Source organism: Lacerta agilis, chromosome 17, assembly GCF_009819535.1.
Source record: "Lacerta agilis isolate rLacAgi1 chromosome 17, rLacAgi1.pri, whole genome shotgun sequence".
NCBI classification, from domain to species: domain Eukaryota; kingdom Metazoa; phylum Chordata; class Lepidosauria; order Squamata; family Lacertidae; genus Lacerta; species Lacerta agilis.
Genome location: NC_046328.1, coordinates 24,891,571 through 24,909,289, shown reverse-complemented (window position 1 = coordinate 24,909,289; position 17,719 = coordinate 24,891,571). Strand labels below are relative to the sequence as shown.

The window sequence follows — 17,719 nt, the reverse complement described above, 5'->3', positions numbered from 1 at the left end:
CCTAGTCAACTGACCCAGATCACACAACAATAGCAGAAAGAGGCTTTTGTGTTACCTTTTTTGTCAAAAACATCTTCTAGCCTCCTTCGAAGGGAGCTGGTTGTGAATTCTGGGTCAGGGCTACGTTCCACAGACATTTTGTTCCGTGCACAATTTTTTAAAAAAGGGATTTCTTCTCCCACCCTTTTAAAAATCCTTAATTGCCCCTACGGCAGAAATGTGAAGCCGGTCTCACCCTTCACCCTGAGTCCGGGTTGCAATATTAGAACACACATTAAAAACAGTGCACAACAACTTGTTGGCATCCGTGTGCCTCGACAGACAGTGGAGTGCAGCTCTAGGGGTGAAGTCAAATCGCAGTTACGCCCGCATTATTTCACTGGAAATTGTCTCTCAAAATTCAAAAACTTGGAAGCAGAAGTTTTGGGTCGCTTCAGAAAGTGCAAAAGGCTCTCAGCTTGACACCTGGCTTTGCTCCGGTTGTGTAACTCTGGGACCTCCCGAAATGCGTTCCCTCCCCTCCAAAAAAATAACCTAACCCCGAAAACGAATGTCCTCAAGGAACCTGCTGTGGCTTGCATCTCTCTCCTCCCCCTCCCCCCAACTCCAGCTGCAGATCCCCTGTTTAGAAAGACACATTAGGTTTCTGCCTTGAAGGAGGGAGGAATAATGAGAGCTCTTTTATTGCATTTCTGGCTCCTGATGGTGGTGGCTTCTGCGAAGAGAGAGAGAGGCCCATTTCTTCCCCTTCCGCCCATAAACTCCAGCCAACGGGGAGGGCGGCCTGGCACTCCGCCACCAGAACTGGCAAGGAATGTAGCTTAGGAAAGAAGACGGCGGGGGGAGTAAAAACTAAGGGGGAAAAACAGAAACACACTGAGCTTGCTTAGAGCCCGGGCTGCAGGCCCCGCAACTCGGACAAGATGGAGTGCTGGTAGCGGTTCATTGGGGGGGTCTGCCCCGCAGGGTCCGTCCTCTCTGGAGCAGGTAACTGCTTGCAAGCTGGAAGGCTCCTCGGCCTCCTTGCCTGCCTTTCATTCTTCTCGCCTGGGCGGTGGTTTCCTTCCTTCCTGCTGTGCCAGCTGTTGAGTTTTTATTTTTAATTTTTAACTAAATTTTGAGTTTGCCTTGGTCAAAAGTTTTTCAGGATGCAGCTGAAAATCTTTCCAGGCGCATCAATGTGCCTGGTTCTCACAGCCTTGGCATTCTGGACCCAGTGGATCGCAGCCTGAGGTTAGATGGCCCGCCTATCAGGGATTCATTAGCTGTGATTGCAGGGGGTTGGGCTAGATGACCCCTGGGATTCTTTACTTCTCTACAATTCTATGATTCTGGCCTTAGGGTCCTGGCGTAGCCAGCCATTATCTCAGGAAGCGGGACTTTAGCAGGCAGAGTTGAGAAAAAGGAGGAAGAGATCAAGCCACCTGCTCTGCACCAGCCTGGCCATGTGTCCATTCCTTAGCAGAGAGCCTCAGTTTACCCAGCTCTAAAATGGGCTTAAATTTGAAGACAGTGCGACTTTTTGGGAGGAGAGGGAGATTGGGATTTTTTCTCTACAAATCCGTGCAGGTGTGCCTAGCTGAGGAGAGAGGGAACCTACATCCCCATAATGTCTTGCCCACAGCTGCTAAGCTTTCAATATCCTTTTTAGGTGGATCAATGGAATTAGAAATAGGACTTAACTGTGCCCTTTTTGGCTGCTGGTACCGAATTTGGATTTCTCCGAGCTTTTTTGGTGCATTAGCTGTGCGTCCCTGGTGTGATTCCACTAGCATTAAAATTTCAAAACTAGTGTGTGTTTTTTCTGGTCATTCCATCAGAAAAAGGGCTATTGTGGAACCAGAAAAGGGTCAGAAAGGGGTAACCAAATAATCAGGGAAAGTTGGGTGGGTGTGGGGTTGGAACAGTTCCCCTGTGTGAAGAGTCTAAGGCTATTGGGGGCTTTTTAGATGGGGGGGGAGAAAGATAATTGGGGGAGGAGGAGTGGATGGCATGACGGAAATTTATAAATCAACTGTGTGATTGATATATGTGATTGATCCACAATTTCAGACAACTGTATAGTTAAATGTGATATTAGTGGGGTTTTCAAAAGTGTGTGTGGGGGGGGTTGGACAAATCATGGGGGAAGCAGATAACTGTTCATATTTATCACCCATGAGAGCCAGGGGTGGGGAAGTGACTAGGAACTGGGAGACCAGGGTTCAAATCCCCACTCAGCCACGAAATTCAGTGGGCGACCATGGACCAGCCACTATTCCTCTTGGCCTCACCTCGCAGGGTTGTTGTGGGGATTAAATTGAGATGGGGAGAAAAATACGGGCTACAAAGGCAATAAAAATGAATGATAGGGAAATGGAATCTCCATGTTCAGAGGCAACGCAACCCTGAAGGCCAGATGCTGAGGACAAATGATAAGGGGTGGTACGTCATCTCTGTGCCCTGGTTGGGAACTGCCAGAATCAGCCTTCACTCCTTATCTCATAAAGAAGAAGAAAGTGAGGGTTGGAGTCAAAAATCAGATTTTCTAGGCATGAGAAACTGGTGTGTATGGAGAACGCCAGTGCCATCACTCAGGTGTCAACTCAAGGTAAGCATCTGAGGGAAATATCCACGTTGGATGTTTGTGGATTTGTCTTCTGCTCTGCGCAGCCATTACGCTTCTTTTGTCTTTCCTCCACATGGACTAGAAACTTGGGGGGGGGGGGGAACGCCTTGCTTCCAGCTCAGCATGGCAGGAATGAAAAGCACTGTGGTAAGCAAAACTGTTGACTTGCCTTTACCATTGAAAAAAAGGTCCTTGTGTCTCCCACCCAAATGCCAGCTAGCAGCGCCGGTGATCCCCAGGAGAAGCTGGGAGACTTGGGGATTTGGGGCTGCGGACCAGCTGTTGAGGACCGCCGGATATTTCATATACCCGTGTGTGTTTATATGACATGTATGACATGAGAACATGGAATTGGTGACAGTGATAAAAGCAGATTTGCGCAGGGAGTTGGAATTTGATGACCCTTGGGATCCCTTCCAGCTCTACAATTCTATGATTGAAACCTTGGAGTGGGGGGGGGAGGGTCCCTAGGTGGCTTTAGGAGAGGATTAGACACATTTATGGAGGAGAGGGCCAGTGCTTTTTTTCCCCTGGGGGTATGCAGGGGTACGCATACCCCTAAACACAGGGGTAGGCAACCTAAGGCCTGGGGGCCGGATGCGTCCCAATCGCCTTCTAAATCCTGCCTGCGGACATTCCAGGAATCCGCGTGTTTTTACACGAGTAGAATGTGTCCTTTTATTTAAAATGCATTTCTGGGTTATTTGTGGGGCCTGCCTGGTATTTTTAAATGAGCAGAATGTGTGCTTTTATTTAAAATGTATCTCTGGGTTATTTGTGAGGCACAGGAATTTGCCCATTTTTTTATTTTTTTCAAAATATAGTCCGGCCCACCACATGGTCTGAGGGACGGTGGACCGGCCCATGGCTGAAAAAAGGTTGCTGACCCCTGCCTAAATGTTTTGTGAATCTTTGTACTTTTGTCCATTTACTGTACAGTGGTACCTCAGGTTACAAACGCTTCGGGTTACAGACTCTGCTAACCCAGAAGTAGTACATTGGGTTAAGAACTTTACCTCAGGATGAGAACAGAAATCACACGCCGGCAGCGCGGTGGCAGCAGAAGGCCCCATTAGCTAAAGTGGTACCTCAGGTTAAGAACAGTTTCAGGTTAAGAACAGACCTCCGGAACAAATTAAGTTCATAATCAGAGGTACCACTGTATTTATTTTTCCCAATTTGAACTATAAAATGGTGATTTTCTTGAGTCAAAATGACAGTACCCCTAAACATTTTTAAAGGAAAAATAAGCACTGGAGAGAGCCACAGTGGCTGCGCTCTGCTTCCACAGTTGGAGGCAGAAATGCTTCTTGAAGCCTGGAAGCTGCAGGAGGCAAGAAGACTCTTGCACCTGGGTCCTGCTTGCGAGTTTCCTACAAGCATCTTGTTAGCCGCAGTGAGAAAAGGATGCTGCATTAGATGGGCCATTGGCCTGATCCAGCAGGCTCTTCTTATGAATGCAGAATTTGGAGCCCACAGCATCATTTGCATTGATTATCTTGGAGTAAGGGGATTTGTTTTGTTCTTAAAAGGAAGGCGGGTGGCTTCAATTAGCTAATGTCTGCTAAGTGCTTTTGAATATGGAAAATCTCTTAAGCACTAAAAAAGCTTTTGCTGCCTGAGAAATCCGGCTTTATTATATTTTTCAAGTTTTTTTTTTTTTAATTGCCAAATACCTCCTTAAAACCTTGCCTGTCGCAGATGTGTTTGTTGGGTAAATCCAGGAGAGAAATGAAGCTCATTGATGGGTTTCAAAGCAACTGTTGTTTTCCGCAGGGGTGTTAGGGCTTGGGGATAATTTTGTTGGGGTTCTTTAAGTGCATGGCTCCATTGGATGTGATGTGTGGGGAGGGGGGTCTCAGGCCTTGAGCACTACTAGTGGGGATTATTTATTTAACAAAAATTATATAGGCTGCTTCTGGTTTGTAAAGCAGGGGGAATCAACAGTAGGTTTACAGAAATAAAGCACATGCCACTTCTACGTTTCTGGGTGGGCTTTGCCTAAACCAGTGTTTCCCAAACTTGGGTCTCCAGCTGCTTTTGGACTATTTAGTAAGTTTAAATGCTTTACTTACAAACTCCAAAGGTCACATTCATACACTATTCCATGCAGCAGCAATGAGAACACAGGTAGAAAATTATTGGGTTGCAAAATACCAATAAATACTTCTGAGCATGCGGCCTGGGCTTGAAGCAGTCAAGCTCATACGTGTTTCCTGGTGAGCTTCACATAGTACAAGAGAGTAAACAAAGGAAGCTTCACTTCCTTCTTCAATGGAGGTGAAGCGGTATGACCTGAGTTTAGGAGTACAGTTCCATGGTCTTAACCCATTCATGGGTTAACTAGCCCTAAGCTTTCTAGTTATATTTGACTGCAATATCCCACAGCGAAGAGCTCCAAAAGGACCTCCCCAAAGTGGGTGAATGGTACATGGTGTCACTGTAAAGTGATGCATGTTGTGGCAAAAAATAATCTTAATTTCACATATGTGCTCATGGGGTCTGAACTGGTGGGGACTGACCAGGAACGAGACCTTGGGGCCATAGTGGACAGCTCAGTGAAGATGTTGACCCAGTGTGCCGCAGCTGTAGAAAAGGCAGATTCCATGCTAGGGATCATTAGAAAAGGAACTGAAAGCAAAACTTGCCAGTATCATAATGCCGTTATAGAAATCTATGGTGTGACCGCATTTGGAATTTTGTGTGCAGTTCTGGCCTCCTCACCTCAGAAAGGATATTGTAGAGTTGGAAAAAGGTTCAGAAATTGCCAAGCAAAATGATTGAGGGGATGAAGCGACTCCCCTGTGAGGAATGGTTGCAGCCTTTGGGACTTTGTAGTATAGAGGAAAGGCAAGCAGGAGGTGACATGGGAGAAGTTTATAGAATTATGCTTGGCAGGGAGAAAGAGGATAGGAAAAATTGTTTTCTCCTTCTCTCATAACACTAGAACTTGTGGACATCCAATGAACCGGAACATTGGAAGATTCAGGACAGAGAAAAGACACAGCACATAGTTAAACTGTGGAACTCCCTGCCACAGGAGGCAGCGACGGCCACCTGCTTGGGTGGCTTTAAGAGAGGACTGGACAAATTCATGGCTGTCATTGTCTCCTAGCCACAATGGCTCTGACCTGCCTTCACAGTCAGAGGCAGTAGTGCTTCTGAATCCCAGTTGCTGGAAACCACAGGAAAGGAGAGTGCTCTTGTGCCCAAATCCTGCTAGACAGGCATCTAGTTGGCCACTGTGAGAACAGGATGTTGGACTAGGTGAGCCACTGGCCTGATCCAGCAGGGATCTCCTTATGTTCATTTTCCTTGCTGCTCCCAGCTCCCAAACCCATCACGCCTTTGAGACCACGCTTCAAAAAAATATTGTTGGAATGATGGAAAGGGTGATTTTATCTCCCAAGAATTCAGCCTTGGCTTGGGTCTTTTTCAGCAAGAAGAGAGCCCAGTGGTGGTTGGCACACTCTGAACAGAAAGTAGGAAGGGAGAGAGGCAGGGCAAGGGTGGAAGAAGAGGAGGAGTGTTTGGGATGGTGGGGTGACGGGGAAGCACAACTGGTGATTTTTATTGGATGCAACAAACTGGAAAAATGGGTAATGAGATGGTGGGGGGGGACACCCCTTCTGACCTTTGAGCTTTGGGTGCCCTCCCATCTTTCCGGCAGGTTTTTCCTCAGAATCTGTTTGTCTGGGTTGGATACAAAGAAGTAATTAATCTTTTATTTCCATCCCTGCCGAAAGCCTTCATCGTTTTGCCTTGACTCCTCTGAGGTCAACCATGTGACTCCGAGGGCCTTCAGCTGTCAATGGTGGCCTTGTGAGAAGGAACAAAAGAGAACTTGATTTTTAGTTTGGGGGGAAACGGGGGGGGGGGAGAGATTTCTTCTCCCACCCCTGTGAATGAAAGGTCTCCTTGGTTGAGAGGAAAAAGATTCTGGAGGGGGAACTGGGAGACAACTCCGTGTCCTGCTCCTCCCCCCCTCTCATTGTCAAAATAGAAATGGTCAGCGCTTTATGTGGAACAGAACTATGGAACTCCTTGCTCCATGAGGTTAATTGCGTCCTTCTCTTGCTGTTCTTTGCTGGCTCAAGCTTTTTTTAAAAAAAAAACAAACCAGCAGGCTTTTGTTTTAGCAGATGCCTATTGTTTTGTTGTCTGATTATTCTGTTTTATCACCGGGTCCAATTTAAAAAAAAATATTTTTATTAAAGATTTTATTGATTTACAAAGGTAGTGCAATGTCTCTCTCCATATAAAATTTTTACAAATCAGTTTTTGTTGTTGAGACATTAGGAAGAAAAGGGGGAGAGAGGTGGGTGGGATGGGGAGATAGGTGGGGTGGGGTGACGATGTTTCTATTTTACTTAAAATGAGTAGGGTTTGGTGTCAGCGTTGTTTGTGTAGGTTCTCTGTTGTTCGCTTGAGCTCCTTTGGCGGTGAGAGAAGTCAGGGTTGGCGTAGGGTGTGATTGTTCATTTGTGGTTGGCTGTGGTGATCTTTGGTTTCCTGCGTGAGTGGGGTTGGTGGGTGTTTTGGATCAGGTTAGCCATATTGATTTGTATGCTGTTTGTAGGTTTTTGTCATTGTCTTGTTGGGCTGTGTGTGCGATGAAGGAGAACCATACCGGGGTGAAGGTGTCTTCTGTTTGTCCCCGTGTCAGTTTCAGGTTACCGGTTAGTTTTTCTAGTAAGGCTGTTTCCCATACTACTTGGTACCATTGGTCCATGTTTGCTCCTGCCAGGTCTTTCCAGTGTCTGGTTATGATGTTTCTGGCTGCTGAGAGTAAATGGATTACGAGTTCTTTGTGTTGTAAGTGGGCATTATTGTCTTGGAAACTGGGTCCAATTTTTGAGGGAGGCCTGGAAACAGATGGCGAGGGAGAGGGCCTTTTCAGGGGCCTCTCCTTATCTGTGGAATGCTCTCCCATAATGCTCCAACACTTCTCAGAGGAAAATAGGGACGTCCCATTCCATAATGATAATTTTACTATTTATACCCCACACATCTTATTGGGTTGCCCCAGCAATCTGGGCAGCTTCCAAAATATATAAAAACACAATAGAACATTAAACCTTTTTTCCCGTCTCCCCATAACTCTGAGCTTCTCCAGGGGGGCACACACATGACAGAGTTTAAAACACAACACGGTATAAATGCATTTCCTGTCTAAATTGCGCCTCAGCAGAGATAAAAGCAGTAAAACCAACCAATTCCATGCTGTTAGGGGGTGTCAAAAGTTGAAGTTCACACAGAGAATTGGGCCTGGAAATGGTCCAGAAGCTGTTTTGTAGCTGGTGTGATCGGACCAGGACATCCTGCCCCTGTCAACAACCCTGTTTTGGATGCTACCCCCTTCTTCACCCAATAGATCACTGCAGTCTGCCAGAGAGTCTCTCTTGCAAGTTCCAAACTTCTAGGGTGGCTTCTCCTGCCCTGTGGAACAGCACCCCACACTTTCAGGAAACAGTCGAAGATATTGCTGTTCTGGCAGGTTTTCCCAGCTGGATAAATGGGTCTTTACCAGAAGTGTCCACCTGTTGAGAGTTTTAGTCTTGCTATTGTTATTAGTTGGGGTGGGGAGGTAGGCTGTACGCTGAGACCCTGCTAAACCCTGAATTCAGCAAGAGTCAAAATTTAAGCCAGGGTAGCTCCTGGGTGAGGCAATCACCAGGATGATGGGTCATTAATGGGAGCAAAAGGAAAGAGTTTCTGTGTGAGATGGCAAATCCCTCAACTCACAGGTAGTTAGAAAGGCATGGTGTGAGTTGAGAGTAATGTGTGCTAGAGGGAAAGCAGCAAGCTGGGAGAAGGCAGAGAGGCAGAGCAATGTTTGGTTTTTGAATCCAAGGCTGTAGCTATGGGAGAAACAAGACCCTTTTGGGGGTATTAATGCTGTGAACACAACCATCATAGACTCAGGTTGCATGTATGTGTAAATAAACTATATAGCATAAAGACACCACAGTCTCTGCTGTGCCTTATTCCAAAAGAAAACAACACAAAGCTGCCTGGAACCCCTGGAATCTCGCCCTGCTCAGAGATTGGGGTGGTGTACAACACTGCAAATGTATTTGCTGTTTTTTTGTTTGTTTTTTTGTTTGTTTGTTGCATTAACTGTTTTAATTATTCTGTGTGTAAATCGTCTTGGGACAGTGGTTTAGAGAGTGTGCTGTAGTGCAGTTAAGAGTTATGAGAAATCTCCCACCCTGCCAAACATCCCTTTCTTTGGATGGACAGAAAAATAGACAAAGGCTTTTCAGAGTGTGACTTTGGAGACCAGAGTTCAAATCCTTCGTCAAGCACTGGATGACCTTGGGCTGTGACCTCTGTTTCTGCCTGTGTGTGATCTGCAGCAGTCGCACAGTAAAGGAGAAACAGATCCACTGTGACTTGAAAAGTTTTATGAAGCTTAGAAAATGACGACTGTTGTGGGGCATTGCGACCTAACACACGCACACACACACACACACACACACACACACACTTCAGAAGCTTCTGGCCATTGCACTGAATGGGGGATGAAGACTGACACACCCAGCAGCAAACCCTGACCAAAAGATCTCTAAACTAGACAAATTGTTTGCAAGGGAGAGACACATATCAGTGTTCCTGTTCTGTGAATCAGGAAACCCTCAGAGAACTCTTGGTCTCCACCATGACCTCATAAACAACTATTTCCCTTGGCTCGGCTTTCTGGCATTTGCTGGCTGGGGGGTAATGTTGATGGCCTGCCTTACTGGGCTGTTTTAGGGCTTGCAGCAAGATACAGTGGTGCCTTGCAAGACGAAAATAATTCGTTCTGCGAGTGCTGTTGTATAGCGAATTTTTCGTCTTGCGAAGCACCAACGGGAGAATAGCGGTTTGACGGGGGGGGGGGGATTGGAATTTTTTTCGTCTTGCAAGGCAAGCCCATTGAAAAATTCGTCTTGCGAGACAGCCTTCCGCTAGCGAATGCCTTTCGTCTAGCGAGTTTTTCGTCTAGCGAGGCATTCGTCTAGCGGGGTACCACTGTAATGCCTAAGAAGTGCTTTTGAAGCTCTCCCAGGTGCTGAATTGCCAGAAAATAGGAACAGGTGGAAGGCCCAATGATGATACCCTGGCAGAGTGAGTTTGGCAGTCCCTGGAGCTGGAGGGGAAGGGGGTCCCACAGCCTTCTGGAATCACAATTCTTTGCCCAGGGGCCCTTGATGGCAGCGACACTTTATACAAGCTGTTCACCAGTGAAAGGGACTCCCTCGGAAGGCGGTGGACTCTGCTTCATTGGAGGTTTTTAAACAGAGGGTGGGTGGCCAACTGTCAGGGATCCTCTAGCTGTGCATTGCAGGGGGTTGGACTGGATGACCCTTGGGGGTCCCATCCAACCCTACAATTCTAACGATTCTATTTCTGCTCCTGCCCCCTGTTTTATTTGTGACTGTTTGTTAATTTTATGATGTCGGTTTATTTTGTTTTATTTATCGATTTATCGACAACTTCTTAATATACTTAAAAGACCACTGTTGGCAGTTAAAATCATTGGCAGGGATACAATGACACTTGTAATGTGAAATGAATTTTGGTAACTATGATTATATAATAGATGGATAGTGGTAAAAGATAAAGGGGGGAAAAGAAACTGATTTTTGTTTTAATGGAACCCATGGAGGGAGGGGAGAAGGTCCGAAGGTTCAAAAGAACCTTTTTTATTTTTATGTTGGCAAAGGTTAAAGTTATTGTGTGTAAATATATATTTGTTTGTTTGTTTATTGTTAAAAGTTGATTGTGAGGTTATTGCTTGCCACCCAAGGGCTAGGAGGACCTCAATCGTACAAACTCTGTAGCTCCATGTTTGGTGACAGCAACTCCTGGGTTCTGAACACTTTTGTTTTGCCCCTTGAGTGAACCTTCACGTCTCTGTGTCTGTCTCTCTCTCTCCTGTATATGTATACCCCCCTGGACCCATCCTCCTTTTTCCTTTGTTATTTTAGGACACAAATGTTGACCCCCATCCCCGTCTCCAGAGCTACCTGGAGGAAGGGGGTTGTGGACTGCAGCTGCCCAGGACCACTTGGCAAAATCTCTCCCCACAAGCAGAGTTGCCTTTAAAAACACATCTCCAAGAGAATCCCGTGCGCTGTGACTGGAAATGCTTACGATAAAGCTGCCTCAGATCTTCAGGGTCCACCAAGTACCTCGTGTGAGTAAATTATCCTTCCAGTGTTTACGATGTAGGGGCCATCTCCCCCCCAACCCAATCCCGCTACGCATGGTTCTGCCCAGGAGGGTCTCTTCAAATCAACACACCTTGGTGGCTAATCAGTCAAGGAAACTGCACTGGTTGAATTTCCACCACAGGGTGGTCCTCTGTTTGAAGGCTGGCTGTTCCAAGTCGTGCTTAAAAGAGCATGAACTCTCTAAGCATTTTCACGTTACATGCGAATTCAGCCTAACAAGTTGAAAGCCTCCTGTTTGGATCGTTTCTCTTCTCATAGACTCTGGGAATGGGATGGAAGGTCGTTACTGGTCGGGGGTGTTTTGTTAAAACGTGAAATAGGGAAGATGTAAAATGAGAGTTTTTGGTGACCAGTGGGGCCCATTTGGAGAGTGTGCCATGGGCGCCAGCCACAAAATGGCTGCTCTGGGGGAGTGGCATAACACAAAATGGCTGCCGTGGGGCCATATCATTATGGCTGCTACATCTGAATGAGCAGAAAGAGAGGCAGGAGCCTTGGCGTGGCTGTGCCCTCCTGTCAGCGGCGAGAAAGACCCCTACAGCAGTCACTGCCACCTTCACTCTTAGAGAGAAGCTCTTTGCCCCTCTCCTCTGTTCAGAACAGAAGGGAGGGAGGGCATCCATTCTTGACGCCCAAGGAAATGTTAGCAAATATAAGGGGACATGTTCAATGCAAGGGAGGCTGAGTAAACAGAAGCAGTTGTGTATTTTTAGGGGGATATCTACTGAAACCTTTTGTGAGTGCCAAAGGGTAGTCACACTTGTCCCTGGGGGTGCTGCATGGTGACCCTTGATGGTTTAACACAGGAACCTTTGACCTGCCAAATGCTGCTGAACTACATCTCCCATCACCCATCCTCATTGACTATGCTTGCTAGGGCTGATGGGAGTTGTAGTTCAGCAACATCTGGAGGGCCAAAGGTTCCCTACCTGTGAACTAACAGAACTGAAGTTAAGGAGAGCCTGTTGCCACAGGTGGAGTTGTAGTGATGGGACACTTCAATAAAGCTTTTGATGCAGGCCTCACTTCTGCTAAATTTCTGTCTTGGCAACTCAAAAGTGTCTCATTGGGCAAATCCTGTCCTGTAGATCTTCTGGGAAGATGGGATCATCTCTGGCTACCGTCACCCCAAAAGCTCTGCCTTGGATTGCGTCCTCAGCACTTTTCAGTTGAACAACGAAACCCTCAACATTTGGACACATTTTTTGCCGACGTGGTAAGTCTGCAGCGTCTTTCAGCCGCGTTCTGTGTAGAGTTACTTATCTCCTTGGCTTGGGGGCTTACAAAACTCCACACCTTCCAACAATTCTCTGACGAAAATAGGGACATCCTAAGGAAAATCAGGACATTCTGGGATTGAATCAGAAACCAGGACGGCTTTTGTAAATCCAGGACTGGAAAACAGGGACATTTGGAGGGTGTGTAAATGACTATCGGGTTTTGAAAAGCTAGTACCACAGGATCAACTTCATCAATTTTGTTGAACTGATTAAATAGTTTCACTTGGATTTTGAATAAAGCATGCAATTTAATTGTTCCTGTTCTGGATTTCATTGTGTTATTACCTTCTTTACTAGGTTGTGCAAACTGCTATTCTGAATAATGCTTTTCAGATAAGGTTACTGGGGATGTGTCTATGGAACCAAAGGGACTGTAGGCTGAAAAAGTTTGGGAACCGCTGGCCCGTTGTCCTTCTCCTGGATGCCCTTTGCCCCTTGCAGGTATTTTCTGTGGCGCTTCCTGATGCTCTCCTACAGCCTGGACTTCTGGCGTGACACCTACAGCTGGCCCTTCCTGGCCTACATGGTGCTGGTGTGCCTCTACCCCTTCACCTCCAGTTGTGCCCACACGTTCAGCACCATGTCCACCCGTGCCAGGCACATCTGCTACTTCTTGGACTACGGAGCGCTCAGCCTCTACAGTTTGGGTGAGGCAGCCTTCAAGTCTCTGGTGGGAGGGAGTTCCGTAGGTTAACTGTGTGCGGCATTTAGAAGGATTCCCTTTAACCTGTCTTGAATTTTCCAACAGAGGTTGCGGCAAGTTTCTTCTCTGTTTATTATAGGCTGCGCTATCACATACGGAGCCTACGCAATGCCTGATGTCTGGGTGGGCAGCCCTTTGCACCACTGCTTTGTCCCCCTGGCGGCCCTGAATTCCTTTATCTGCACCAGCCTGTCTTGTTACTCCCGGTAAGTAAGGCCAGTGCTTTTCTTTTATTTTTCTAAGGGGAAAAAAGGAGCCGCTCCTCACCATGAAGTTTGTACCGTTATTGCCACATTTTAAACATTTTTGGGAGTGGGGGTGGGGAGAAGGTGCTGTTATTGCATAGACTTGGGTGCCCCCAGAGAGAAAAAAGTACTGGGTAAGGCTTTTGTGCCGTGCCGAGGTCAGAGCTGAAATGAAAACGGTGTATCTTGCACAGATGTGAAGTTGTGGCATATCAGATTTCAAAAAAAGGCTGCATTTTGGAGCTCAGTTTATTTTAAAGATCTTACTGCCAGCAAGGCAACCATGGGCCAACTTCAGATCCAGCGCTTTCTATAATTCGGAACCTTGTCAAAAATCAAACAGGGTCTGTTTCCATCACTGGGTGATGGAAACAGACACATTGTGCTGGGAAGGGCATTCCGCACCTGGGGAACTCAGAGGCGTGGCTAGGAGAATGGCAGCGTGGGGCTTGCGTCTGCCCGCAGCAGACTCCATGGAGGCTCCGTGCAGCACGCTCTGCCTTGGCTAGCCCTGCCCCATGGGCAGCTTGCTCCGCTCCCATGGGATGCTTGTCCTGTCCCCGGGTCAGGGTGCATGCGCTGCCCCGGGCGCCCGAACAGCTAGTTACGCTGCTGGGGGAACGACCACTGAAAAGTCCCCAGTCATGAGGTCAGTGCCAACTGGGCAGCCACCCTCTTACAACGTTGTTGTAGATGAAGTGCCAGGGGGCTGTTTAAAAGCCCAATCTAGATGCTCCATTCCAAGCCAGAGATTCACAACTGTTACTCCACCCTACCCTGACTTTTTTTTCTTCATAGGCTTTTTTCACCACCTTTTAATTAGAACTCCCCCCCCTCCCATTGGTCTCCTGGTTTAGATTCCTGGAACTGGAGTGTCCTTCTTTGTGCAAGATCTTGAGGACTACAGCCTTTGCTTACCCTTTTGTCTTCGACAACATTCCATTGTTCTACAGGGTAGGATGACGGTGGGGGCAATGTAGCCACGGGGGGGGGGTGCCTCTGCTGGGAGAAGGTTGTCAATGGCTGCTAACCACAAGGGCTAGGCTCTGCCCTCCCAGTCAGAGGGAATAATGCATCTGAACAGCAAGTGCTGGGAACCGCAGGAGGGGAGAATGTGGCTCATGCTCAGCTCCTGTTTGCTGGGTTCCCTGGTTGGCCACTGTGAGAACAGGATGCTGGACTAGATGGGCCATTGGCCTGATCCTGCAGGGCTGTTCTTGGGTTCATCTTTTTTTTTACTTTGGCCTCTAAGGACTGAATGTGCAGTTTCCCCTACCTTCGCATACCAATAATCCAGATTAGTCCCAATAGTTTTTGGGGTGAGCCTCCCCTCACCCAAGTCTTGCTGTGCCACACAGATGCAAATTCTTGCCTTCATTTCTTTCCTCTCCTCATGGTGTCACAGAAAGCAGGTGGCTTCGCCCTTTGGCATGGTGTCACTGTTCCTCTACTCCAGGCCGGCCACTCTTCCTGGCTGACTCATGCTGCTTCCTTGCCTTTCAGCTCTTGTTCTGCTTTGGCGAAGACTGTGCCTGGAATGACTCCGTCCCTGGTTACTTCTACCACCTTATTTTTGCAGCCCTCACCGGCTTCCTCTTCGCTTCCCACCTGCCAGAGCGCCTGGCCCCTGGGCGCTTTGATTACATTGGTAAGAGAGAGGGGGATGGGGTGGGCCGGGGTGGAGATAATTGAATCCCTGCGACGGGGTTGCTCTGTCCCAGCTCCTGCCAACCTAATAGTTCGAAAGCACACCGGTGCAAGTAAATAAACAGGTACCGCTGCGGTGGGAAGGTAAGCAACATTTCCGTGCGTTCTGCTTTCTGTCACGGTGTCCGGTTGTGCCAGAAGCGGTTTAGTCCTGCTGGCCACATGACCCGGAAAGCTGTCTGTGGACAAACGCCAGCTCCCTCAGCCTGAAAGCGAGATGAGCGGCGCAACCCCAGAGTTGCCTTTGACTGGACTTAACCGTCCAGGGGTCCTTTACCTTTACCTTAATCAAGTCCAAAGTCAGAAGCAGGTAATGCTTCTGAAAATACCACTTGCTGGAAACCACAGGAGGAGAGAGTGCTCTTGGGCTCGACCGATAGAGGCATCTGGTTGGCCACTGTGAGAACAGACTGGATGGGCCCTTGGCTTTATCCACCCCTGGCTCTTGTTCTGTTACAACCATTTTCTCTCTCTTGATCTTCTCTTATCCCCACATCTCTTCTCTTCTCCCACCTCCCTTCCCCCCCCCCCAGGACACAGCCACCAGCTCTTCCACATCTGTGCTGTTGTGGGCACCCATTTCCAACTGGAATCTGTTTTATGGGACTTGCATTCGCGCCGCGCCTGGCTGAGTGCTCACGCCCCGCCGGCCACCTTCACCCAGACTTTTGTCATCCTCGGAGCTGCCCTGCTGGGCAATCTCGCACTCGTGGCTGCCTTCACCATGGCCCTCCTCCGGTCCTCCGGCACAACACTGATTCTGCAGAGCAACGTCCCTGAGGTGGAACGGCCCAAGGAGCAGTGATGGAGGGGCTCTCTGGCTTTGGTTTCTCCGAGGGACCTTCGTTCCGCCTCCCTCGGGCAGCCACTCCTTTGAGAGCCCCTGGGTGAGAGTTTCGTCCGCTGTTGCACTTTATACCTCAGTGTTCTGTGTCCGGAGGAACATGGCGCCTGGGTCAGAAGGGGGGGGGGACCCTTTTGAATGTTCCTCCTAAGTTTGAGCACTTTAAACATTTGGTTGGGACTTGACTGTTCGTGGTTGTGCAGCGCGGAGACACACAACTGAATGCCTCCCCCCACAGTATGTCAGAGAAGTGGACTTGGGTTTTTGCCTGGGACGGCCATTGCTGGCTCTCTCTCCTGCTACACAGAGCCTGATTTCCACTTTCCATTCGGCTCTGCTTCCAGGGGTGCAAAATTCTAAATATCTGGGCACCGCGTCATTTCTCTTCGGATGTTCTCTTCAGGAGAGCTGCTGTTGCACTGAGAGTCCTGCTCATGGGCTTCCCATTGTGGGTATCGGTGTCGGCCATTTTGAGGACAGGATGCTGGGCTAGAATGGGCCTTTAGCCTGATCCAGCTCCAGGCCTCCTCTAATGTTCTTACATAACTCTTGTCTCCAACGATGGCAAGCAGATACCTCCAGGGAGAGGGTGAAGGCACCCTGTATTCTGAGGGAGGCTTCCTCTGAACATGGAGCCTAGACCTGCTCTGCATCCATTTCTCTCACCCCCTTTTAAACCACCCACACTATCACCACATCTTGGGGCAACAAATTCAATCCATTAATCCTGCATCGTACAAGGCTCCTTTCTATTCGTCTACCACCAACCCATTTTTCTTGAGCAACTTCCCTCGCCCATCTTGCATTCTGTCTCAGATTCTCCAGCTGTGGCTCCTGCGTTGCAGGGACACGGACTAGATGAGAAGGTCCCTTCCGATTCTACGATCCTGTGATTCTCATGTGACACAAGAGGGTGGAGGGATCCTCTGTGGGCCAAAACCCCAGAAAGAGAGGACTCTCTCCACACTCGGCGCAAGAGAATAGCACCGCCCATAAGAGAACTAAGCGCGTGTGCCTTTCTTTTGGATTGCACAGCTTATTTGTCGCACGAAAACCCAAATGGCATCTCTCCCCACCCCATGTTGCACTCATTAATTGTTATCCAATTATTGGGAAGTTCCCCTGGGAAAGCCCTGTCAGGAGAGGAGATGCTGAGTGAGTGCAACTACCGCAGTTGAGCACCATTGTGAGTTGTTGTTTTTTTACGCAAGAAGGCCCCAGCCTAAATCCGTTTGCTGTAAGAACGGAGAGCAACAGCAGGATGAGAATTCTCTCTGCCTCCTGTAAGCAAGATTAGACAAAGAACTGGCTCAGATTGCAAAAGGCAGTTGGATGCTGGGATGATCCATAAAGGTGCACAAGTGCGATGGATTAAGCTGGCGGTTCCCAAACATTTTTGGTCCATGCCCCCTTGGTTCCATAAACTCATCCCCAGAGGTTCCCCCCATTAAAAACATCCCTCAGAACACGGCTACCTACCTTCAGAATAGCAGTTTGCACAGCCCACGAAGAAAGATCATAACACAGTAAAAATCAAAGCAGCAGCTATTAATTGTGTATTTATTCAAAATCCAGTTGAAACTATTTAGTTCAAATCATCATCCAGTTACAGGTAGGTAGCCGTGTTGGTCTGCCATAGTCAAAACAAAATAAAATAAAAAATTCCTTCCAGTAGCACCTTAGAGACCAACTAAGTTGTTCTTGGTATGAGCTTTCGTGTGCATGCACACTTCTTCAGATACACTGAAACAGAAGTCACCAGACCCTTATATATAGTGAGAGAGTGGGGAGGGGTATTACTCAGAAGGGTGGTGGGAATGGGTGATTGGCTGATGGGTGTGGAAAACCTGTTGACGGCTCTTAACGACTGCAATTGGTCTTACAGGGAAAGGCAAGGGGTGAGATGGCTAAAGATAGCTTTGTCATGTATAATGAGATAAGAATCCAATGTCTTTGTTCAGACCAGGTTTCTCCATGGTTTTAAGTTTGGTGATTAGTTGCAATTCAGCCACTTCTCTTTCCAGTCTATTTCTGAAATTCCTTTGTATTAAGACAGCTACTTTGAGATCTTGTATAGAATGTCCTGGGAGACTGAAGTGTTGTCCTACTGGTT

General features: G+C 47.8%; 1 protein-coding gene across 2 annotated transcripts; it reads left to right on the top strand.

Annotated features, from left to right (window-relative positions):
- Positions 1-679: 679 nt before the first annotated feature.
- PAQR6 (progestin and adipoQ receptor family member 6) lies at positions 680-17,055 on the top strand. Of its 2 annotated transcripts, none has more exons than XM_033135908.1 (8): positions 680-987; positions 10,582-10,790; positions 11,916-12,043; positions 12,549-12,754; positions 12,890-13,016; positions 13,913-14,009; positions 14,559-14,703; positions 15,296-17,055. In XM_033135908.1, the coding sequence occupies exons 2-8, from the start codon at positions 10,740-10,742 to the stop codon at positions 15,565-15,567; spliced, it is 1,026 nt and encodes a 341-aa protein (XP_032991799.1). In that variant the 5' UTR covers positions 680-987; positions 10,582-10,739; the 3' UTR covers positions 15,568-17,055. The 2 variants fall into 2 exon arrangements, with proteins under 2 accessions (XP_032991799.1, XP_032991800.1); XM_033135909.1 differs by lacking the exon at positions 680-987 and adding an exon at positions 6,643-6,664.
- The last annotated feature ends 664 nt before the right edge of the window (positions 17,056-17,719 follow it).